The 25,492-nt window shown below is 42.7% G+C and overlaps 1 protein-coding gene across 1 annotated transcript in view; it reads right to left on the bottom strand.

Annotated features, from left to right (window-relative positions):
* The window catches only part of LOC129705459 (Fanconi anemia group A protein-like), a 144,067-nt gene that overhangs the window by 96,620 nt on the left and 21,955 nt on the right, over positions 1 to 25,492 (bottom strand). Inside the window, exons 10-13 of the mRNA XM_055649032.1 lie at positions 23,235 to 23,304; positions 19,184 to 19,296; positions 14,602 to 14,678; positions 6,565 to 6,706 (exon numbers count right to left, since the gene is read on the bottom strand). Of these exons, the coding sequence (XP_055505007.1) occupies positions 6,565 to 6,706; positions 14,602 to 14,678; positions 19,184 to 19,296; positions 23,235 to 23,304 (402 nt within the window). The remainder of the gene's footprint in view (positions 1 to 6,564; positions 6,707 to 14,601; positions 14,679 to 19,183; positions 19,297 to 23,234; positions 23,305 to 25,492) is intronic.

The raw sequence follows: 25,492 nt of genomic DNA on the forward strand, positions 1-25,492 counted from the left end.
TGATGAACAAGGACCCCAGATCCCGTTGTACTTCACATTTTCCCAACTTGACACCATTTAGATAATAGACTGCCTTCCTGTTTTGCTACCAAAGTGGATAACCTCACATTAAACTGCATCTGCCATGCATCTGCCCACTCACCCAACCTGTCCAAGTCACCCTGCATTCTCATAACATCCTCCTCACAGTTCACACTGCCACCCAGCTTTGTGTCATCTGTAAATCTGCTAATGTCACTTTGAATCCCTTCATCTAAATCATTGATGTATATTGAAAATAGCTGCGGTCCCAGCACCGAACCTTGCGGTACCCCACTAGTCACTGCCTGCCATTCTGAAAGGGACCCGTTAATTCCTACTCTTTGTTTCCTCTCTGCCAACCAATTTTCTATCCATGTCAGCACTCTACCCCAATACCATGTGCCCTCATTTTGCCCACTAATCTCATATGTGGGACCTTATCAAATGCTTTCTGAAAGTCCAGGTACACTACATCCACTGGTTCTCCCTTGTCCATTTTCCTAGTTTCATCCTCAAAAAATTCCAGAAGATTAGTCAAACACGATTTCCCCTTAAATCCATGCTGACTCACACCGATCCTGCTATTCAAATGTGCCGCTATTTCATCTTTTACAATTGACTCCAGCATCTTCCCCACTACCGATGTCAGACGAACTGGTCTATAATTCCCTGTTTTCTCTCTCCCGCCTTTCTTAAAAAGTGGGATAACATTAGCTACCCTACAATCCACAGGAACTGATCCTGAGTCTATAGAACATTGGAAAATGATCACCAATGCATCCACGATTTCTGGAACCACGTCCTGAAGTGCCCTGGGATGCAGATCATCAGGCCCTGGGGATTTATCAGCCTTTAGTCTCATCAGTCTACCCAACACCATTTCACGCCTAATGTGCATTTCCTTCAGTTCCTCCGTCACCCCAGTACCTCTGGCCGGTAGTACATCAGGAAGATTGTTTGTGTCCTCCTTAGTGAAGACGGATCCAAAGTACCTGTTCAATTAATTTGTCATTTCCTTGTTCCCCCATAATAAATTCACCTTTTTCCAGTCTTCAAGGGTCCAACTTTGGTCTTAACTATTTTTTCCTCTTCACATATCTAAAGAAGCTTTTACCATCCTCCTTTATATTCTTGGCTTGGCGCTCCGATTAAGATTTCTCATCAATAGTGCACAGCAATTTGAACAATTTGAATTCTAAACTGCCAGATCAACACAATTAAAAAGGAAAAACAAGCCCACCATCAGCGACAGTTTATTCCCAGTTGTTATTAGGCAACTGAACCACCCTACCACAACTAACGAGGTCCTGAACTGCTATCCACCTCATTGGAGACCCTCGGACTATCTTTGATTGGATTTTACAGGCTTTATCTTGCACTAAACGATATTCATGTTATTCCCTTCATTATGAATCAATACACTGTGAATTGTTCGATTGTAATCATGTATTGTCTTTCTGCTGACTGGTTAGCACGCAACAAAAGCTTTTTCACTGTACCTCGGTACATGTGACAATAAACTCAACTGAACCATTTGGTTGACTCCAAAATGGCTTCATAAAGTCCCTGAACGTTATGGGTCAGCTTTTATTCCGTTGTTTCTTGGTTATAAACTGACATCCTTCGTTTCAAGCAGGGTAGATCAATAAATGGCAAAAGAACAAAATGAGAATGCAGATGTATGACTCATGATTACAGCCAAATCGATAACGCTCCGAACCAAAATAGAGTTCCGATACTCCACAGCAGGGTTACTGAATCTAATATGTTGGCCGCCCAAATCCAGGGAGATTAAATAAATGATTCAGAGCACATCAATAAGCATGCTTTTCAACATGCGTGTGTCTTTTCGTAACAATCAAAGGAAAGTCTTCTTCTTCTTGCGTTTGGCGTGCACAGCTTAAAGTTGTAGGACAACTTGTACTATTTGATCTTGTTTGATTGTGCACACCAGGTTGATTGCATTCGTCGAAACTGGGCGGAGCACGTGAAGGTTGCAATCTGCCACCCCAGAGGGAAAGTCTGCATGAATAGTTCTCTCCACTGTTTTAGGCATTTGTCTTCTTTCAGTTTCATTAACACAAATTAATGTGCACGCTCTGGCAGAAAGCAGATGTTACTGGATGAAGAGGAATACACTGTGTTTCAAGCAAAGCTGCAACAGACAATATTTTCACTAATATATTATAAGTACTGCCCCAAGAGATCAGCTAATTGTCCATTAAGCCCTCGGGTTTGTATTCCCAATTCCCCGTTCACTGGATGCTAAGTTTACTGTTACACCTGCTTCCTTTGCCATTTTGAAGAGAGTATTACATTATAACTGTTAAAATAAACACCAGAAATGCACTGCCATTCCTCGTGATAATTCTGTTTCCCTCTCCACAGCTGCTGCTTGACCTAGAGCATTCTCAGCAATCTGGTTTTTTTTAAATTTTAGATTTCCACCACCTGCAGTTTCCGTTTGCTTGTCAACCATCAAAAAACATTTAAATTTTATGCTCTTGGAGGGAACTATAATCTCTCAGCCCGTTTCAAGGAACACATCACAGAAATGACCGAGACACTCCATTTAGAAAAAATAAGGCTTGTTTTGTTTGACAAATCAATTTTCTAAAATATGGTCTCCTTTCATTGAATTTCTTCAACAACATAATGGTGGAACACAAATTCAAAACCGACGCTAGGGTCTGGTGAGCAGGCGTAGGGAAGGGTAGTGGGATATCTCCACTTCTTTCACTTCTTCGTTAGTTCAGGGGTTTTTCTTTATTGTATCTTTTTTGAAATTCTTTCTTTTCTTTTTCCCTTCTTTTTCCCTTCCCTCCTTTCCTTGTTTCTTTATTCCGATTTACTTATTAGTTTATAAAATGTTAAAATTGAAGCTGTACGAAAATTATATCATTGTTATGTCAATTACTTTCTCCTTGTACAATTGCTTCCAATAAAATAAATATTAAAAAGAAAATCTGATGAATTTCCACTAGATTCTTCCACTAATTCTATTTTGTTTAAAATCACATTCATTTTTAATGAATTTAGTTTAGTTTAGAGACACAGTGCGGAAACAGGCCCTTTAGCACTCCGAGTCAGCGCCAACCAGCGATCCCTGCATATTAACACTATCCTACACATACTTGGGACAATCTTTACATTTACCAATTAACCTACAAACATCTATGTCTTTGGAGTGTGGGAGGAAACGGAAGATGTCGGAGTGAACCCACGCGGTCACGGGGAGAACGTCCAAACTCCGTACAGATAGCGCCCGAACCCGGGTCTCCAGCACTGCAAGCGCTGTAAGGCAGCAACTCTACCGCTGCGCCACCATGCCGTCCAATAATTATTGCCAGTCACTGGTTATCCTCGGGCTGAATGATTTTTCGGCCATTTCAAAGGGATTTACAAGTGAACCACACTAGCGGGTCTGGATTTCCACGAGACAAACTAAGTAAGGAATATAGATTTTCTCCCCTGAAGAATGCCAGTAAACCAGATTGTTGTGGTCATCATTACTATACAGGGCTCGAAATTAGCAGTTGCCCAGGTGCCATTGGCAACCTAAAGTGCACCAGACAACCTAAATGCCGAGTCATTTTGCCCGGCTCGGCACTACAGATACTGGTTTATGCCAAAGATAGACACTAAAAATTGGAATAACTCAGCAGGACAGGCAGCAGCTCTGGAGAAAAGGAACGTGACGTTTCGTGTCAGTGGTGGCGGCGACTCTAATGCGGGGCAAAGATACTAGGTGCGGGGAGATGGAGGGTCGGAAATGGTCGGAGCGAACAGCAGCAGCACGCGGCCCGACAGTAGCTCACCCCCCCCTCCTCCTCCTTCTCTCCCCCCCCCCCCCCCGCCGCCATCTATCCATCCCACACTGATTCACACCCCCGTCCCCCCCTCCCTGACCCTATTGTGCTGGAAATATCTTCAGAGCGAACATTGACTATGTTTGATAACGGAATGCAATCAAATGTGTTTTAATTCCCAATGTTATTATTTGTTTTAATCCATAAAGATGGATTAATTAAATTGTGAACACGTGAAACATTAAAACCGCAGTGTTCGATTGTCACTACTACCGTTGACGCGTTATTACAGAATTCATTTTAACGGCAAATCAATGCTCTTAATATGGAGTATCAGTACTGTAATTATTTAATGAGCAACATTCACAACTATACGTTGGATTTATCCAGATTTTACTTCTACAGTCGGTCATATACATTACAAATTTGATCAGGAGATATTTCAGTTGAAATTTAATGTCAATTCTGAAGTGGGAATGATGGCAACAGCGTTTATCAATAATTTTTTTAAAATCTGGTGCGTACAAACTGGGTATCTTCATTGCTGTTCACAACACGTACATCTAATCTGAATGTCCCGCAATGTGGCGTTTTGACACCTTTAAACATATTACCAAAAGAACATTTGCTGTAGTTATGTCCTTTGGCCATCTCTTGTCAGTTAGTGTAATGTTTAACCTGTCAGATGGGTATAGTCGGTTTTAACAGCTATTATCATAAAATGCCTTTAGAAATTTCCTTGCAACGTGTATATTTTGTTGTGGATAAATTATGTGGGAAGTGAGAGTGTTTCTGTACCAATAGCAATAATGACCCATGCTGTGGCCATGTCATGATAATTTTCGGTCCTTCACAGAAAACATGCTTGCATCAATCTATAGTGCGCATGGTTAAGCATATATGTTACCATGGTCCAGGATTTATTGACACAAGTTGATCAAACGCTGAATAATCCAGCCACATATTTGTTTGGAAGTGGAAAGAAATAATAGAAATTGCATTAATTGCGATGTGTAAAAAGAGTTGAGATACTGTATTATAATTTTGCTGCATGTCATTGTGGTATATATATATCATGTCTTGTTTGGTGAATATGTTTGGTTTGTGACTTTATTTGAAGCAGAAATAATATACGAATGCTTCATTGAGCATAATTCCGACTGGTAACTACGCACTTCGTCCGAGCACATTATCGCACGAGTCATGCAAACCGTCTTAAATGACCACCTAAGCTGTCATTTGGCAACCTAAAAAGCTGCCAAGGTTGCCCGGCTGGCAACAGGGAAAAAAAGTGAAGGGAGAGACCTGCAATATAATCCCTGCTTGTTTTCCTTTATCCTAACTTTCAGTCTGAAGGAGGGTCTCGACCCAAAACGTCACCTATTCCTTTTCTCCGGAGATGCTGTCTGACCCGCCGAGTTACTCCAGCCTTTTGTGTCTATCTTCGGTTTAAACCAGCATCTGCACTTCCTTCCTGCTCATGGCTATACCACACTTGGTTTAAAATGCAAATTATGAATCACGTTCACATTCCATAGCTGCCATGGTGGATCTGAACTTGGATCTCCGGATTATCATCAGTCTAGGCCTCTGCTTTTCTTGGCCACCATTTAACCAAATGCATTGGATGGAACTGCAGGTGCTGGTTCAAACTGAAGATGCATTTCGTTGTCTCTGTACAAAATGCTGGAATCTGAATCTGAAGATAGACACAAAATCAGGTGGACAGGCAGCATCTCGGGAGAGAAGGAATGAGTGATGTTTCGGGTCGAGACCCTTCTTCAAACTAAGAAGGGTCTCGACCCGAAACTTCACCCACTCCTCCTCTCCATTTAATCAAATGCAACAGTATGGGAAAAACAGCTGCATGGTGGAGAGGGTAATACATACAAACAGGCCCATAAACATAAGAGCACACCAGTAAATACATAATAAACAAAAATACAATACATTAATAACCATATTACTTGGTAGACATAATAGTGCAAAACCCAGTTCCATTGTGTAACTAAACACACAATCCATGGAGGATCATAGTTGCTGAGATTAGCGATGTTGTAGTATTCAAGAGACTGATAGTTGCTGGCAGAAAGGTGTTCTTGAACCTGGTGGTCACAGTTTTCAGGCTCATGTACCTTCTGCCCAACAGTACCAGCAAAATAAGAAAGTGGCCAGGGTGGTGATGATATTGTGTATGAACACTGCAGACGCAGGTTTAAACCAGAGATAGACACAAAATCCTAGAGTAACTTAGCGGGACAGAAGCATCTCTGGAGAGAAAGAATACGTGACGTTTCAGGTCAAGATCCTTCTTCAGACTGACGTCGGTGGGGGAAGGGAGATGGATAATAAGGAATTGTGAAGGTGTGAAAATAGGGCAAAGGGGATGGAGATGAAGGAAAATGTAGAATAGATTAATGTTAGCTGGGAGAAGGTGACAACAAAGCAAACAGAGATAAAATGTAGTCGGAGACAGTAAGACTGGTGGGAGAACTGGGAAGGGGGAGGGATGAAGAGAGAAGAAACGCAAGAGCTACTTGAAGTAGATGGTGATGATATTGACTCCAGATATCTTCCTTCTCTCCAGAGATGCTGTCTGTCCTGCTGAGTAACTCCAGAATTTTGTGTCTATCTTTGGTGTAAACCAGCATCTGCTGTTCGATCCGACACATGATACACCTTGATATATATAAAATCCATTTGTACTACCACCTTACCAAAGTCATTTCCATACCTTTCAATAGCTGTTGGGTCGGTGGTTGGCAGACCAACAACGTGGAAGCACAGGATAGTACGTTCTGCCAGTTCACCTCATGGGTCTCCAGAACTTGCCGAAGATGAACAATCAACTCCTCTGCGCTGAACAGCACGAAGATCTGCACAGAGAAAGTGAGAAGTAAACACGATAAATTCACACCAGATTAAACGGTCATGCAACATTTCAATATTAGAACTGTTCAAAGCATCTGTGACATGGAGGATACAAGTTTAGTTTAGTTTAGAGATACAGTGCAGAAACAGGCCCTTCCGCACATTGACACTATCCTACATACACGAGGGACAATTTACATTTGTACCAAGCCAATTAACCTACAAACCCGTCTTTGGAGAGTGGGAGGAAAGCAAAGATCTCGGAGTAAACGCACCCGGTCAAGGATGAGAACGTACAAACTCCGCACAGACAGCAGCCGTAGTCGGGATCGAACCCGGGTCTCTGCAAGCGCTGTAAGGCAGCAACTCCACTACCGTGCCACCGTGCCGCCCAGAAGAAGAGTATGAATATATGTCAGAAAGTAAAAGCAAAGCTTCAGATATTGTGTACTGAACTCAGGCCACGAATGCTGAGATTTTCACCCGGTTTTAGAGATTTGAGGAAGATACTGAACAGCCTGGAGAGTTTTGTGGAAATGTATAGGTAATCAGTTGACTGAAAGACACAGACTCATTCCTTCAGCTGTGAGACTTACTCTGTAATAATCTTCCAGAGGAGAAGGAAAGAGGGATAAAAGGACTAGAGCAAAAAGATGAAAATGTAGAAAATTAATAGCTAACTCGTTACTGCTAACAAGGCAGAAGAAGAAATAGCAATAGCAACCAGTTGAAACATATGTAACCCAACTTGGTTCAGATTTTCTCAATCATTTTGACCCAAATAAATACCAGTCCTTGATTTGTATACAGCCCAACAGTGAGATTACTGAGGCAAAGTTGTACATTTTACAAAATCTCTGGAAAAAACATTCTGGCAAAGCAGGACTGCAGCAGAGACACGTCCAAACACACACATGCTTGTGGGACTAGTGTATCGGGGACATGTTGGCCAGTGTGGGCAAATTGGGCTGAAGGGCCTGTTTCCACACTCTGACCATGCTTAATCCATTCAAGGTTTTCATCCCAGCATTATTGTGGCATTTAAAACAGTCCAGAATTTGAAAATTAATCAAACCATAATGTTCATTTCTCATACATGAAGCTTTTGACTTAAGGCAATATAAGCCACAGCTTCGTGACCAACACACCAGAATAAGTCAAGTCAAGTTTTATTCGTCACATTGCACATAAAATGCAAGTGAAATGAATTTGCCAGCAGCGGTACAATAAAAAAGAACACACAGACACAATAAAAATGTAACACAAACATCCACCACAGCATTCATCACTTTGGTGGAAGGCTCAAAATTTGGCCAGTCCTCCTCCATTTTCCCCCGTGGTCGGGACCTCAACCGTCCGCAGTCGCCGCTGCGGGCATCCAGATGTTCAGACAAGGTAAGTCCAGGTAAGTCCTGAATCGGTGCCCCCCCACCGGAGACCGCGGCTTCAAGTTGGTGTAGGCCGCAGGCCGGCGGTCGAAGATAGCCGCGCCGCAGCAAGAAGCACCACAGACTGCAGGGCCGGCAGTCGGAGCTCCTCTCCAGGAATCCCCAGCGATGTACTACGCTCCGGAGGGCAAGTCCCCGTCGCACCCGCGGTAGCGGTAGGCCGCGGGCCAGCGGTCAGAGCTCTTCTCCTCCCAGGTCCCCAACAGGGGATCCCAGGCTCCAGACGCCGCCAGCTGGATCTCCGCAGACCGCGGCTTCAGGCTGCCACGGGCCAGGGATCGGAGCGCTCTCCTCCGGCGACCCCCAGCGAGGGCTCACCCGCTCCGCGACAAAAGCGTCCTTGCTGCGCCCGCTGCTGAAGCCCCAGGCACGTCTCCGGGAAAAGCCGCACCGATCCTCTATGTTAGGCCACGGGGGAGGCGACATGGAAAAAGTCGCCTCTTCGTGGAGGAGACGACCAAAACGGTTTCCCCCTTAGACCCCCACACCACCCTCCACACAAGACACACCGAGAGACATTAAAAACATACATTAAGACAAACTAAAAAAGCAAAAAAAAGTAGAAAAACAAACACGCTGCTGGCAGGGCTGCCGGCTCACAGTGCCCCCACCGACCAAGAATGCCAAGATTCAGAGGAAAGGTGACAAATTATCCTCCACATTAATCCTCAACACTGGTGCCCCACCACGATGCCTTCTCCACCCCTTACACCTTCTACACTCATGACTGTGCAGCCAAATACCAATGCAACTCAATCTACAAGTTTGCAGATGACATTACCATAGTGGGCCAGATATCAAATAATGACAAGACAGAGTACAAGAAGATGGAGAACCTTGTAACCTGCTGCCAGGACAACCTGCTCCTCAATGTCAGCAAGACACTCCCCATTATACATTGATGGCACCAAAGTTGATTCAAGTTCTTTGGAATAAATATCTCCAGCCACAGTGAAGCAATACCCAAGAAAGCACACCAGCGCCTCCACTTTCTTGGAAGGTTTAGGAAGTCTAGCATGTCCCCTACAATCCTCACCAACATCTACAAAGTATTTTATTGGGATGCATCACAGCTTTGTTTGGGCCAGCTCCATCCAAGAACGCAAGAAATTGCAGAGAGCAGTGGACACAGCGTCAGACCATCTCACAAACCAACTTTCCTTCCATGGAATCCATCTTCACCTCACGCTGCCTCAACAAGGCCAGCAACATATTCAAGGGCCAATCTCATTCTGGCCACACCATCTTCTCCCGCTCCCATCAGGCAAGAGGTGCAGAAGATTGAAAATGTATTCTTTCAGATTTGGGGACAGTTTCCTACCAGCTGTGATCAGGCAACTGGTCTCCTCCGACCAGCTGGAGCGCGGTGCTGAACTCCCACCTCCCTCATTGCAAACCTTTGAACTAGCTTTAATTGGACTTTATCATGCAGCAAACATGGTAATAGGCACTCTATAGTCAGGGGGTCGGATAGGCGATTCTGTGGACGCAGACAGGGGACCCGGATGGTAGTTTGCCTCCCTGGTGCCAGGGTCAGGGATGTGTCTGAACGTGTCCAAGAAATCCTGAAATGGGAGGGAGAGGAGCCTGAGGTTGTGGTACATATAGGTACCAACAACATAGGTAAAAAAAGAGAAGAGGTCCTGAAAGAAGAATTTAGGGAGTTAGGTAGAGAGTTAAGGAGAAGGACTGCAAAGGTAACAATCTCAGGATTACTGCCTGTGCCACGCGGCACTGTATCTCTAAACTAAACTAAACTGAGAGTAGGAATGGAGTGAGGGGGAGGATAAATGAGTGGATGAGGGACTGGTGCAGTGGGTATGGATTCAAGTTTCTGGATCATTGGGACCATTTTGGGGAAGGTGCGACCTGTACAGAAAGGACGGGTTGCACTTGAACTCGAGGGGGACCAATATCCTAGCGGGGAGATTTGCAAAGGCTACTGGGGAGACTTTAAACTAGTATGGTTGGGGGGAGGGACTCAAATTGGGAAAGCTAGCAGTCAGTGTGCGAGGCAGGAGGCAGAGAATGGTAGCACTCTGACCCAAAATGTAGGGGAGAGAGAAGAAAAAGACAATAAACAGAATAAAAGAGGGTGGGTTTCTTAAATGTGTATATTTTAATGCTAGGAGCATTGTAAGAAAGGTGGATGAAAGGTGGATTGACACCTGGAAGTATGATGTTGTGGCGATCAGTGAAACATGGTTGCAGGAGGGCTGTGATTGGAAACTAAATATTCCAGGATTTTGTTGCTTCAGGTGTGATCGAATTGGAGGGGCAAGAGGTGGAGGTGTTGCATTGCTTATCAGGGGAGATATTACAGCAGTGCTTTGGCAGGATAGATTAGAGGGCTCGTCTAGCAAGGCTATTTGGGTGGAACTGAGAAATGGGAAAGGGGTAGCAACACTTATAGGGGTGTAATATAGACCGCCAAATGGGGACCGAGAATTGGAAGAGGAAATATGTAAGGAGATAGCAGATATTAGTAAGCACAAGGTAGTGATTGTGGGAGATTTCAATTTTCCACACATAGACTGGGAAACACATTCTGTAAATGGGCTGGATGGGTTGGAGTTTGTAAAATGTGTGCAGGATAGTTTTTTGCAGCAATATGTAGAAGTACCTACTAGAGAAGGGGCGGTGCTGGACCTCCTGTTAGGAAATGAGACGGGTCAGGTGGCAGAGGTATGCATTGGGGAACAGTTCGGGACCAGTGATCACAATACCATTAGTTTCAATATAATTATGGAGAGGGTCAGAACTAGACCAAGGGTTGAGATTTTTGATTGGAGAAAGGCTAACTTTGAGGAGATGCGAAAGGATTTAAAAGGAGTAAATTGGGACAGTTTGTTTTATGGGAAAGATGTGGAAGAGAAATGGAGGATATTTAAAAGTGAAATTTTAAGAGTACAGAATCTTTATGTCCCTGTTCGGTTGAAAGGAAATAGTAAAAATTGGACAAAACCATGGTTTTCAAGGGAAATTGGACACTTGGTTCGGAAAAAGAGAGAGATCTACAATAATTATAGGCAGCATGGAGTAAATGAGGTGCTTGAGGAGTATAACGAATGTAAAAAGAATCTTAAGAAAGAAATTAGAAAAGCTAAAAGAAGATATATTAATAGCAAAAGGATAACGAGGGATAAAATTGGTCCATTAGAGAGTCAGAGTTGACAGCTATCTGCAGAGCCAAAAGAGATGGGGGAGATATTGAACAATTTCTTTTCTTCGGTATTCACCAAGGAGAAGGATATTGAATTATGTGAGGTAAGGGAAACAAGTAGAGTAGCTATGGAAACTATGAGATTCAAAGAAGACGAAGTACTGACACTTTTGAGAAATATAAAAGTGGATAAGTCTCCAGGTCCGGACAGGATATTCCCCAAGACATTAAGGGAAGTTAGTGTAGAAATAGCAGGGGCTATGACAGAAATATTTCAAATGTCATTAGAAACGGGAATAGTGCCGGAGGATTGGCGTACTGCGCATGTTGTTCCATTGTTTAAAAAGGGGTCTAAGAGTAAACCTAGCAATTATAGACCTGTTAGTTTGACGTCAGTGGTGGGCAAATTAATGGAAAGGATACTTAGAGATAATATATATAAGCATCTGGATAAACAGGGTCTGATTAGGAATAGTCAACATGGATTTTTGCCTGGAAGGTCATGTTTGATTAATCTTCTTGAATTTTTTGAAGAGGTTACTCGGGAAATTGGTGTGGGTAAAGCAGTGGATGTTGTATATATGGACATCAGTAAGGCCTTTGACAAGGTTCCTCACGGAAGGTTGGTTAAGAAGGTTCAATTGTTGGGTATTAATGATGGAGTAGCAAGATGGATGCAACAGTGGCTGAATGGGAGATGCCAGAGAGTAATGGTGGATGGTTGTTTGTCAGGTTGGAGGCCAGTGACTAGTGGGCTGCCACAGGGATCTGTGTTGGGTCCACTGTTGTTTGTCATGTACATCAATGATCTGGATGATGGTGTGGTAAATTGGATTAGTGAGTATGCAGATGATACTAAGATAGGTGGTGTTGTGGATAATGAAGTAGATTTTCAAAGTCTACAGAGAGATTTATGCCAGTTGGAAGAGTGGACTGAAAGATGGCAGATGGAGTTTAATGCTGATAAGTGTGAGGTGCTACATCTTGGCAGGACAAATCAAAATAGGACGTACATGGAAATGGTAGGGAATTGAAGAATGCAGGTGAACAGAGGGATCTGGGAATAACTGTGCACAGTTCCCTGAAAGTGGAATCTCACGTAGATAGGGTGGTAAAGAAAGCTTTTGGTGTGCTGGCCTTTATAAATCAGAGCATTGAGTTTAGAAGTTGGGATGTAATGTTAAAATTGTACAAGGCATTGGTGAGGCCAATTCTGGAGTATGGTGTACAATTTTGGTTGTCTAATTATAGGAAGGATGTCAACAAAATAGAGAGAGTACAGAGGAGATTTACTACAATGTTGCCTGGGTTTCAGCAAATAAGTTACAGAGAAAGGTTGAACAAGTTAGGGCTTTATTCTTTGGAGCGCAGAAGGTTAAGGGGAGGGGGGGGACTTGATTTCTGACCTCTGTCTTTAAAATGATGAGAGGGATAGACAGAGTTGACGTGGATAAGCTTTTCCCACTGAGAGTAGGGAAGATTCAAACAAGGGGACATGACTTGAGAATTAAGGGACAGAAGTTTAGGGGTAACATAAGGGGGAACTTCTTTACTCAGAGAGTGGTGGCTGTGCGGAATGAGCTTCCAGTGAAGGTGGTGGAGGCAGGTTCGTTTTTATCATTTAAAAATAAATTGGATAGTTATATGGACGGGAAAGGAATAGAGGGTTATGGTCTGAGCGCAGGTATATGGGACTAGGGGAGAGTACGTGTTCGGCATGGACTAGAAGGGTCGAGATGGCCTGTTTCCGTGCTGTAATTGTTATATGGTTATATATGGTACCCTTTATCTGTACACTGTGGACAGCTTGATTGTAGACATGTATAGTCTTTTCTTGACTGGAAAGCAAACAACGAAAACCTTTTCACTGTTACTCAGCAGGCTTGACAATAATAAACGGAACTAAATTAATCCAAGTGTGGGCACAAGGAACAGCAGATGCTGGAACCTCGAGTAAAGAACAAAGTGCTGGAGGAATTCAGACAGCATCTCAGAGGACATGGACAGGCGAAGTGTCGGGTCAGGACTTTTCTTCAGACTGATTCCAGCAGAAGGGAGAAAGTTGGAAGAGAGGTGGGGAAGGGACAAAATCAGGCAAGTGATGGGTGGATCCAAGTGTTCCGCCCCCAATTCTTCTTGTAGCGCAGCAACTAGAACTGCACATTGTACTCCAAGTGTGCCTAACCACTACCTATAAAGCTGCAATATGACTTCCGCTTTTATGCTCAACACTCTGACATATAAAGGCAAATATGCCATTCATCCTCCACACCATCCTACTTGAGTTGCCACTTTCAAGTAAGTAAGTTTATTGGCCAAGTATTCACATACAAGGAATTTGCCTTGGTGCTCCGCACACAAGTAACAACATGACATACAGTGAGTTACGAATGACTCAGAAAACACTAAACATTAATAATCATAAAACATTAATGATAAAACACCATTGATCAAGCATGTGACGCAACAAAATACCAGATCAAAGGGAGGCTACAGATTTTTGGCTGTTGAGTAGAGCAACTACTCGTGAATAAAAACAGTTTTTATGTGTGGCTGTGGCAGCTTTGACAATCCGGAGTCGCCTTCCAGAGGGAAGCGATTCAAAGAGTTTGTGACCAGGGTGAGAGGGGTCAGAGATGATCTTGTCCGCTCGCTTCCTGACCTTTAATTTCAGGTCATCCAAGTAAGATTGTTTAATATTTGTTTCAGAATGCTTCTATCTATAATAGCTGAAAATGTCTTTCAGTTCTCTTAATTTTTAATAAAGTTATGGCCATTTCACTGTCCTTGATCACAACCTTTCTTTTAAGTCAATGGAAAATCAATAGGGAACAAGATGCTAATTTCCGAGTATGAAAATGGCCATAACTTTTTTAATGCTGAAGATATGAAAGTGAATTAGGTGTCAAATTAAACTTCTTTTTATGCTTTATCTGATGGGATAAATCGCAGACTTGATTTTTTAAATCTCAAAATTTTGTAACATTGCTACTGTATGGATTTCATAGAGATGATATATGGATTTGGCTATGCTACCCAATACAGGCACAGAACGAGTGGTACATTTTCATTCACAGAAACTTTAGGGTGAAGTCTGCAGGAGGAGACTGCACAAGATAAATGGTTATTTACAATCTGCTGCAGATCACATCCAGTGCATGCTATGGGTTCCCTAGATTTGCTGGACCACTCCATCAATATTTTTTAAATTAAATTAAATATTAGTTATTCTATTTGAAATAATTTCAGTTTCTCAGAAATACAACTATATTTGTTAATAATCAATTACCTTCCTGTACAAGGTTGTTAAAAGGATCTTCGTTTTTGCAAAGCACCACTCTCCCTGCATGCGAATAGCATCAGACGCTAAAGAACAAAGAATATATAACGTTAAAGTTCAAGTAACAGCTTCTTCAGACTGATTAGTTATTTAGAACCAATTCCTTCAGTATTCCTAGCAATGAAACATGGAAAAGGTTAAAGTAGATTTCAGTATTTTGTCTATCAATCCACCTGAGAAGTAGTGAAGTAATACTTCCAACTAGTTTAGACTTTAGAGATGCAGCGTAGTAACAGGCCCTTCGGCCCACCAAGTCCGCGACCACCAGCAATCACCCCATACTCTATCACTATCCTACACACGATGGACAATTTACAATTTTACTGAAGCCAATTAACCTACAAATCCACATATCTTTGGAGTGTGGGAGGAAACCAGAGCACCCGGGGAAATCCCATGCAGTCACAGGAAGAACGTACAAACTCCATACAGACTGCACCCAGTCAGGATTGAACCTGGATCTCTGGTGCTGTAAGGCAGCAACTCTATTGCTATGTCACTGTACCAGTAAATGCTGGAGTAACTCAGCGGGACAGGCAGCATCTCAGCAGAGAAGGAATCGGTGTTGTTTCAGGTGGAGACCCTTCTTCAGAATGTCACTGTGAGCCAGCCACACAGTTTTGCAATGATCGGCCATTCGACCCAAGGTAGAGAACCAGAGGTTCATGCATTCACTTTCATATATTGTGAGCAGCAGAATGTATTGAACTAGTCACCCATCAGGGATGGCTGGACGAGTGAGCGAGTGTGGGCAGGCGTTTTTGGAACAGCCATAATCAGTCTCACTGTAACAAAAATCTCAGTAAAGACTGAGACTGGAGGGATTATCACCCACAGATCAATATCACAAGGCCAGTTCCTGTTTGACGTGTTTACCAAGATCTAATCAGCAATTATTTAATCAGATAAATTGTAATGGTGATTATTTTCTCTCAAATTGGATTGCGCCCAAAATTCGAGAACAGCACTGAGAAAGCAAACATGTGCATCTGTCACAGGAATGCCAATGAGGAAATGCTGTTTAAATAAAACCTTTACATTTCCAGTCCTATTATCTCTATTGACATCCATGTGAAGTCCCACCAATTGAATGAGATTACAAAGTTACATGGTCAGAAAGAAACACAGCTGAATAACCAACATGAATATCGGAAAAAAATCAGAATATTTTGAGCAATCTTGTTTGTAATTTAAGGTACACAAAAACGCTGGAGAAACTCAGCGAGTGCAGCAGCATCTGTGGAGCGAAGGAAATAGGCAACGTTTCGGGCCGAAACCCTTCCACAGATGCTGCTGCACCCGCTGAGTTTCTCCAGCATTTTTGTGTACCTTCGATTTTCCAGCATCTGCAGTTCCTTCTTAAACACAATTGTTTGTAATTTAAACTATCTAGCAGAAATTCCAAATTGATTGATTGAAAGATACAACTTCAAAACAGGCTCTTCAACTCACCAAGTCCCCAACTGATGATCACGGGTTCACATTAGTTCTTGATTCGTACAGGTGTTAGGGGTTGTGGAGATAAGGTAGGAGAATGGGGTTAGGAGGGAGAGATAGATCAGCCATGGTTAATGGAGTAGACTTGATGGGCTAAATGGCCTAATTCTGCTCCTATCACTTACGAGTTCGACGTTATCTCACTTTCACACCCACTCTCTTCACACCAGGGATAACTCGCAGAGGTCAATGCGCCGAGAAATCCAAACATCTTTGGGGTGTGAGAGGAAACGGGAGCACCCGGAGAAAACGCAAGTGGTCACAAGGAGAACGTGCAAACTCCACGCGGACAGCACCCTAGGTGAGAGTCAAACTCACTGCCTCGGCAATGGGAGGTACTAGCTCTACCAGCTGTGCCACCCAATGATGGCAGCAATATCATTAATGTATTGTTGATGCAAAGTGAAAACTAAGGGCACAAATACAAGTTTACGCAGGCAAAAATATTCTCCCCCTACCTAACAAATCCAGTTCTCTGCAAATCCATGACTTATTCATTACTCGAAATTAACAGTACATCCACTTTCAACATGTGTTTATAGGAGTGGGAAAATGTTAAAGCACATAAATATGTTGCAATTTCATGGCAAAATTAAGTCGAGGCGTTTCTGGACCATAGGTTGCAGCCATACCAAGGGCAGTGAAGTGCCCACCTTGGAAAAAGTGATTGAAGGACTTTGCCAATAAAATTAGACAATTTCTACAGAAGGTCATCCCTGATCCCAATGGGTTAACTAAGACAAGAACGTTTTCAAGTGCCTAGTGTTTGCAAGAGATTGTCTTTGCATATAAAAAAGTTTCAATTTAAATTTGTTTTAGCTTTTTTCCCCTTTGTTTCTTAGTGACTATTCAATAGTAGTGAAAAATCTGACAACTTCTACAGATAACAAGACTGGGCAACTTGTTTTTGCTTCGTGTTTTGCCAGGATTTGCTCAGCAGTTTTGAGCAGAGTGTATTCATAAGCTCGTCGCACAGCATGGAAACCGGCCCTTTGGCCTAACTTCCCCATTCTGACAAGATGCCCCATCTGCACTGGCCCTACCTGCCCACATTTAGCCCATATCCCAGCAAATCATTCCTATCCATGTACCTGTTCAGATGTCCTCTCCTTCCAGGTTCCCCTACTTTGGGTAAAAACTGTGCGTCTGCCCCATCTATTCTCCTTATGAACATATATCCCTCTATAAGATCACCCCTCACCCTCCTGTGCTCCAAATAATAAAGTCCTAGCCTGCCCAACCTCTCAGCACCTCATCCCAGCAACATCCTTTAATCTTCTCTGCACTCTTTCCAGCTTAGCACCATTTATTTTATTGCAGGGTGGCACTGCAGTAGAGTTCCTGCCTCATAGCGCTTGCAGCACCGGAGACCCGAGTTCGATCCTGACTATGGGTGCTGTCTGTGCAGTTTGTACGTTCTCACTGTGACCGCGTGGGTTTTCTGAGATCATCGGTTTCCTCCCACACTCCAAAGACTTACAGGTTTGTAAGTTGATTGGTTTTGTATCAATGTAAAATTGCCCATAGTGTGTGTAGGGCAGTGTTAATATGCAGGGATCGCTGGTTGGCGCGGACTCGATGGGCCAAAGGGCCTGTTTCCGTGCTGTATCTCTTCTCTAAAACTAAAACCAGGGTGATCAAAACTGAACTATATACTCCAAAGTGGGCCCCATTCAAGCCATCCAACGCAACACTTGTGCACAGGAGGGCTCCACACAGGCCCTCAATTCCTAGCAATCGTGCCCTGGTAGACTTCTCTCAGCAAGTTGCTCTTTAAAAGTACACTTAAAATCATTGCAGTATAATGACCTATTTTAGCAAATATATGACAACAACAATTGGAGGAGTAGCGGACAGTGAAGAAGGCAAAGGATACAGCAGAATACAGATCAGTTATGGATATGGACAGAAAAATGAGAAATGAGAGTTTAATCTGAGCAAGTGCAAGGTGCTGCAATTGGAGAGGTAGTTAATAGCACGACCCTTAAGACCCTGTCCCACTGTACGAGGTAATTAAAGAGCTCTCCCGAGTTTAAAAAAAAAATCAAACTTGTGGTAAGTACGTATAATATACGTAGCGGCTACGTCGGAGCTCGTGCATGTCTCGTAGCGGCTCGTAATGCTAACGGCAGGTACTCGGGAAACGCAGTAACTCATGACGTTTTTTCAGCACGGTGAAAAATGTCCACGAGAGCCCCGAGTACCTACGAACGGCTATTACCGTAATTCTCCGAGTTCGAATCGGGGGGAACTTGGGAAAACTCTTGAATTACCTCGTACAGTGGGACAGGCCCTTTAACAGCATTGTTGTTCAGATTACGGGGTCCAAGTACAAACCCTCCCTGAAAGAAGCAGCACAAATAGATAACGATTTAGCGGTATTATTCCTTCATCAGTCAGGGTATTGGGTACAAGAGTCAGGAAGTCAGCAACTGTATAAAACTTTGGTTAGGCAACATTTGGAGTAGTGTGTCGGTCCGTTACAGAAAGGAGATGGAGGCTTTGGAGAGGGTGCAGAAGAGGGTGCTGCCTGGCGGGATTAGATGGTATTAGCTATGAGGAGTGGTCAAACATATTTGAATTGTTTACTCTGAAGCTGAGGAGAGACCTGATAGATGTGTCCAAAATTATAAAAAGGCAGAGACACTTTAAACACTCAGAATTTTTTCTCAGGGTTAAAATGTTAAAGACAAGTAGGCATAACTTTAAGATCGGAAGGGAAAACTTTAAAAGATGTGGGAGCAAATTTTATTTTAGAGTGGTAGGTGGTGGAAGTATATATAATAGTAATATAATAATTAAGAGGTTTTTAGATAACCACATGAATGATCAGGGAATCGGGGAATCTAGATTGTAAGCAGATAGAGGAGATTATTTTAATTTAGCATTAATGTTCTGCATGGACATTGTGGACCGAAAAGACCTGTTGCTGCGTTGAACCGGTCTATAGTCTAAAACATGGCAGTCATGGAACTACATAATACTGGGTCAAGCCAAAAATAATTAGTGATTTCAAATATTTCTTGCTGTTTACCTTCAAGCACAGGATTAAAGGTGAGAATCTGAGTTAATGTGTGGTAGAAAAACTGCTTTAACAAATCCGGCGACAATATACCGTGGAACAATGCTGTATCAAACACATTCAACCTGAGAAGCAAAATCAGAACAAATTATCACCATCTTCAAATTACCATTTTCTTATTTAATTGCAGCAGTTTACAATTTTTACAAACAGTTCTAAAACTTGACACATGGGCAAGAAAAATGTCTAATTGTTAGTGTATGCAAATCCAATCAGAAAGAATGATATTGAACATGTTAAAACATATATTAATTATCGTTGTTAAGAAATATGAATGCGATAGGGTCTTATTTCTTTTCTTTGCTTCCTTCTCTAATTCCTTCCCTAAGGGGTTCTCTTCTCCCAACACTTTCCTGCACCTTCACGATTCTTGCTTACTTTCCTTACTTCTTTTATTTCTATCTTTTTTAAAGCTCAAAAAATGAAGTGGTACAACATAATGTAATAAGATATATGCGATGTATTAATGCGATTTACAGTACAGCTAATAAAAATAAAATTAAAAAAAATAAAAAAAAATATGAATGCGTTTTTTGAAATAATTTCCGATTTAGAATTGTAGATTGGTTACTCCACACTAACCAATTGTGGTACTTTATTAGTAAACGCTCGGCCTACTACACGGTTCATATTATCATAACTCAGCTCATACTGGCAATCTAAAGGCCCTGTCCCACTTTCCTGAGTTACTCACAAACTCTCCCACATTTTTCCCTTGATTCGTGCTTGGGGAATGTCGGGGAATGTCGGTAGTGAGCTCGTAGGAGGCCGTAGATGTTTCGCAGCTAAGGTAAGTCAGGTAAGTCGGGACGTTTTTTCAACATGTTGAAAAATGTCCACGAGCTTAAAAAAATTGCCCCGGGTACCTACAAATGGCTATTACCGTAATTCTCCGAGTTTGAATCAAGGGGAAAACTCGGGAGAATTCGTGAGTATCTCGGGGAAAGTGGGACCGGGACTTAATCATCGTCACACAGCTGTAACAACATGCTGAAGTGTACTGTAAGTAATCTTTAATAAAACTATGTTGTACCATGTTGTGAGAATGACTGGGTCATTTACAGAATGGCCGTGCCTATTTCTTGTAGCTCATGTGACATACAAAGCATATGACCATCACAAATGAAATTTCAGAAAGAAATGTACAGAAACAAACCAAACTCCTGTACCATTTTGAATATTAAGTCCCAGGCCAATTTAAAATATTAATAATTATTGCCATTAAATTTATATTTTCTCTATAGTTTCCAGATAAACCCCAAATTACATGCTCCTCGATAAAACCATTGAACCTTTTCACAAAGAAGGAAGATACCCATGTTAGTTATCTGTAACATTTTTAGATACCAAATACACATTGTGCATGGTCATTAAATGAACTGGTAATTCAAATAAAGTCAGATACTGCAGCAAGGACAACTAAATGATATAAAGACTAAAAAATACAAATGGTATTTCTTCAGTTACGTTTTTTTATAAAGCAGGTGATATTAACCCAGAGTAGGTCAATTCTGGCTACACATATGGGCACATTACTTACTGCCTGTCAGAAAAATTTATTTCCGTATTTTTTCCATTGGGAATTTAATTCTGCTGAGGATTCCATCACAGCCCCTCATTCTCCAAATCCCCCTCCGTCGACCACGCAAATCTCTCCCAAATAATACACAAGTTGTCTGCAGGCACAGGTCTGAAAAGTAATTGTTCTAATTTTCTAATTATTCTAATTTCTTCAGAGAACAACCAGATTTGGTGCAAAGTGATGGTGTAACTCAGGGGGTCATGCTGCATCCAGGAGAACATGGGTAGGTGATGTTTCGGGTCGGGACCCTTCGAAAAGACTTCTGAACTTAAGTCTAAAGGAGGACTCTACCCCGAAACATCACCGATCCATGTTCTCCAGGGACGCTGCCTGACCCCCTGTGATATGTCAGCACTGTGTCATTTTTTTTTGTAAGCCAGCATCTGCAGTTTGTTTCCACAACCAGGTCTGCTAATTCTATTTTCCCTGAAGCTCTTCAAAGTGCCAATACTCAGACTGCATTCAAATACAACCATATGGGTATTTCAACTGCTTTGTGCAAAGTTAATACAGTCACTCCTAACTCACTCCATTTAAATGCATGGGCATCTTATCCCTCGGAATACTCTCCAGTAACTTTCCAAACCAGATATTAGGCTCAGTGATCTGTAGTGACCAGGCTTTTCTCTGAGGCCTTCCTGAATAGAGGTATAACATTTGCCACCATCCAGTTTTCTGGCACCTCACCCATATTTAATGACCACTCGTAAATATCAGGCAGTGCATCTGCAATTTGTTCTCTAACTTCCAACAGTGTCGTCGGATATCTCTGATCACGCCCGAGAGATTTGTCTACCTTCATATGCGTCAGGACCGTCAGCAGCTCTTCGACCGTAATACTAACTGCTCTCAAGATGCTGCCATTGACTGCCCCGAGTGCCTTGACCATCATGTCCTTTTCCACACACAGTAAAACAGAGGATGAATATTCATTGAGCACCTTACCCATCTCCTGTGGCTCCACACAGACTTGACTGCTTTGATTCCTGAGGGTAGATACAAAATGCTGGAGAAACTCAGCAGGTGAGGCAGCATCCTTTCGGTTCAAGATTCGAAACGCCGCCTATTTCCTTCTCTCCATAGATGCTGCCTCACCCGCTGAGTTTCTCCGGCATTTTCTATCGTCCTTCGATATCACCAGCATCTGCAGTTCTTTCTTAAACATTTGATTCCTGAGGTGTCCCTTCTCTCTCTGGTCATCCTTTTTCCTCATTATGTACTTATAAAAGGGATTATCCTTAATGTTCTCCACATAAAACAAATGTATTTCTTCTCTTTCCTCTCTGATAAAGGGTAATGGATTGGCAACATTCTACAGGCCATTTGATCCCTCAAATCAGCTCCATCATCAAGTTTGGTCATGGCTGATTTTCATCTTGGTGCCACTTTCCGGTACTAACTCCATATTTGCAAATGAACCTTGTATTAACACAGCATTATCTCAAAGCTTGCAAGGTGAAGGATCATCGTTGACTTCCAAATTCCATCCCAACCACTGTATACCCAGCCCGAGATACTCTGAAGCCCAGTTTCCAATGTGTGGCGGCATAGCTGGGGTAGCAGTCGAGGAAACACACTGAGCTCAGGAGACTTGCATCAGTTATTGCCTCCTTGCTAATAGTCCACTGTGCACCCACTTCTGCTGAAGCACATGCAACTAAAGATATCAGGAGAGAATGGAATCAGCTTCAACTATTCAGCTGTTCAAACCAGCTTCCCTGGTTGCCAAACACTTCAACTCCCCCTCCCATTCCTACGCTGACCTTTCTGCCCTGGGCCTCCTCCATTGTCAAAGTGAGGCCCAGCGCAAACTGGAGGAACAGCACCTCATATTTCGCTTGGGCAGCTTGCACCCCATCGATATGAATATTGATTTCTCTAACTTCAAGTAACCCTTACTTTCCCTCTCTCTCTCCCCATCTGTCTCCCTTCCCAGTTCTCCCACCAGTTTTACTGTTGTTGTTACCTTCTCCCAGCTAACAATGATTTATTCCCCATTTTCCGTGATCTCCATTCCCTTTGTTCGATTTTCACACCTTACACTTCCTTATCTATGTATCTCCCATTCCCCTGACATCAGTCTGAAGAAGGGTCTCGACCGAAACATCACCCATTCCTTCTCTCCAAAGGTGAGTTACTCCAGCTTTGTGTCTATCTTCAGCTTCATCTATAATGTCTTCTGTAATCAACTAACTGGACAACACGTGGATAACTAGGGCAAAACATCACTGTGCTTGAAACATTACCTCAGGGAGACAATCTAAACCTTGAGGAAAGAGCAACAGTAAAGAATCAAAGTGGAACATAAAATTAAGAAAAGGCCAAAGGACATTTCACTTAAACCAGCAGTCCTGCAGTTTTTAGTCTTTTCATGGCATTATTCACAAGGTCATGAACAAATTGGTTGAGATTTGCATGTACCAGAACTGAGTTGCCCTTTCCACAGAGGCACCTTCGGTTTCATTTTCCTTACACAAATTATCCAGTAACCCTGGAGAGAGAAAATAGAACAAAGGAAAAAAGTCTGAGCAAGGGTCCATCTGCATGAAGCAAGCAACGGACTATCATACATCACAGCAACAACTTAAGGCAGCATCAACAGCAGCCTGCAATAACAGACACCGTGATGTAGATATTCCCACTAAAGTAAAATCAAATCTCAGGTGAACAGTCAACAAAATCTTGGTTAAAAAGAGGTGAGTCTTAAATTAACAGGAGGTGATTGACAGACCTAGGGAGGACATCGGGTTGGCTGAGGAGGCCACATATAGACCCCGACCTCGGGTGGACTATGAGGGGGAGAACTGGATATTTTTAGTGCCTTCCCTCACAGTGAATTCTGCTGTGGGGGGACGTTTCTTGTTGATTTCTTTAGTGTACTGTTCTGTGTCTTTTTTTCTTTTTCTTTTTTCTTTTGTATGGATTTATTGACATTTAATCTATTCAATTAGTTTAATCAAACTCTGTAAAGCACTTTGGTTCAAAGTGATTTTGTTTAAAAGTGCTATATAAATAAATATTATTATTATTATTATTGCAGAGGCCTGTACGGTTGGTTGTCGTGTATACAATGCTGGAGATAGAGAGAAAGGAGCTCCGATGGCCAAGAAATCATAGGGTGCAAGATATTTTGGGCAGAGACAAGAGCTTTAGTGACCAGGAGAATTTTAACATGGAGAGACTGTAAATAGAAACGGGGATTTATTTGTTAAATCTGCCCACCAAGCTAATCCATGGTCATTAGTTTTGACCCAATATGTATAAGCTAAGGGTTATCTAAAGGGTGCCTTGGATTTCTATATCAAGGTCTCTATAATACAAGCTGTCATTGACACCATCAGACTTGCAGTTTTGAATCAATCTCTTCCGTTAGGAAGGATTAGGGACTAATGTGTTAATGCCCAAGTGAAATACAGGAGGGCAAACCACAACACCACTCATTAACAAGGAAACACACGTCTCAAAATGGGTTAATCCCCAGTAACTACCCCTGTTGGTGGATGAACCATCACATGCCTGGAGACTTGCCCTTCACTTCTCTAAACATACAAAATTCCTAATGGTCTGACAGAGTAAACACAAAGCACAATAAAATAACAGAACCACTGGTGCCTCAAGTCTACCTCCTCCCCTTACAATCCATCCCAAGCCTCTACTCCTTTATCTACCTTCACTTCAAATACATCTAATGAGCCAATCTACACAAGAAATCCTATTTCTCCTGGCGAGGAAACTATTTTACACAACAGTAGTGAATCTTTTGAATTACGTACTCAAGGACAGTTTGAGTTTAACATAGAAAATAGGTGTAGGAGTAGGGCCATTCAGCCCTTCGGGCCAGCACCGCCATTCAATATGACCATGGTTCATCATCATCATCATTGAAAACATCAACAGGCACGGTGCCTCACAATGCTATGTACGACAGTGATCGCAACTTCTACTGAAGTGTGGATGGCCACTGGCTCGCTAGAAGCTCATCCGCCCTTTGACGGGTCTTGTGTTTGGTCCTGCTGGGGGTCCACAGCCTCCTCCTCACCTGGCGGACCAGGTGGGGGGGGGGGGGGGGGGGGGAAATGGTTTAGTCGCCGACTATCCGACCATGGAGCAGGAACTCCCACCCCCCCCCCCCCACCTGATCATCCATAATCAGTACCCTGTTCCTGCTCAATTCTGTATCCCTTGATTCTGTTAGCCCCAAGAGCTATATCTAACTCTCTCTTGATTACATTTGTTTATTGTCACAGGACAGTGAAAAGTTTTTGTTGCAGTGGCTCAGTCACTGAATATATTCAGATTAGACGGGTTTGGGGTATTATGGAAGTTAAAGGATATTTGGGCCTAGTGCAGACAAAATACCAGCCACAATCTTGTTGAGTGGCTCAACAAGAGTGGCTACATGCACCTGCCCTGCTTCAATTTCTGATGCTCTGACGTGGATTGGAGGCGCAGGTAACAAAAGATCAAGCAGCGACATCAATACCAATACCCAGCTGTCGGGTTGTGGCTGAGCTGTAATCTACAAATAATTAATGATAGGAGCCTGGCAAGGCCAAACGCTGGAATAGTCAGTCTTTACAGAACAACGGAGTGGATGAAAGCTGGACTGAGGCGGGGGTGGATGCACCCGAGGTCAGAGAGAGAAAGCTGTCTGCTTTCACAGTGACAATTTAGAGCTC

The sequence above is a fragment of the Leucoraja erinacea genome, chromosome 17 (genome assembly GCF_028641065.1).
Source record: "Leucoraja erinacea ecotype New England chromosome 17, Leri_hhj_1, whole genome shotgun sequence".
In the NCBI taxonomy this organism is placed as follows: Eukaryota; Metazoa; Chordata; class Chondrichthyes; order Rajiformes; family Rajidae; genus Leucoraja; species Leucoraja erinaceus.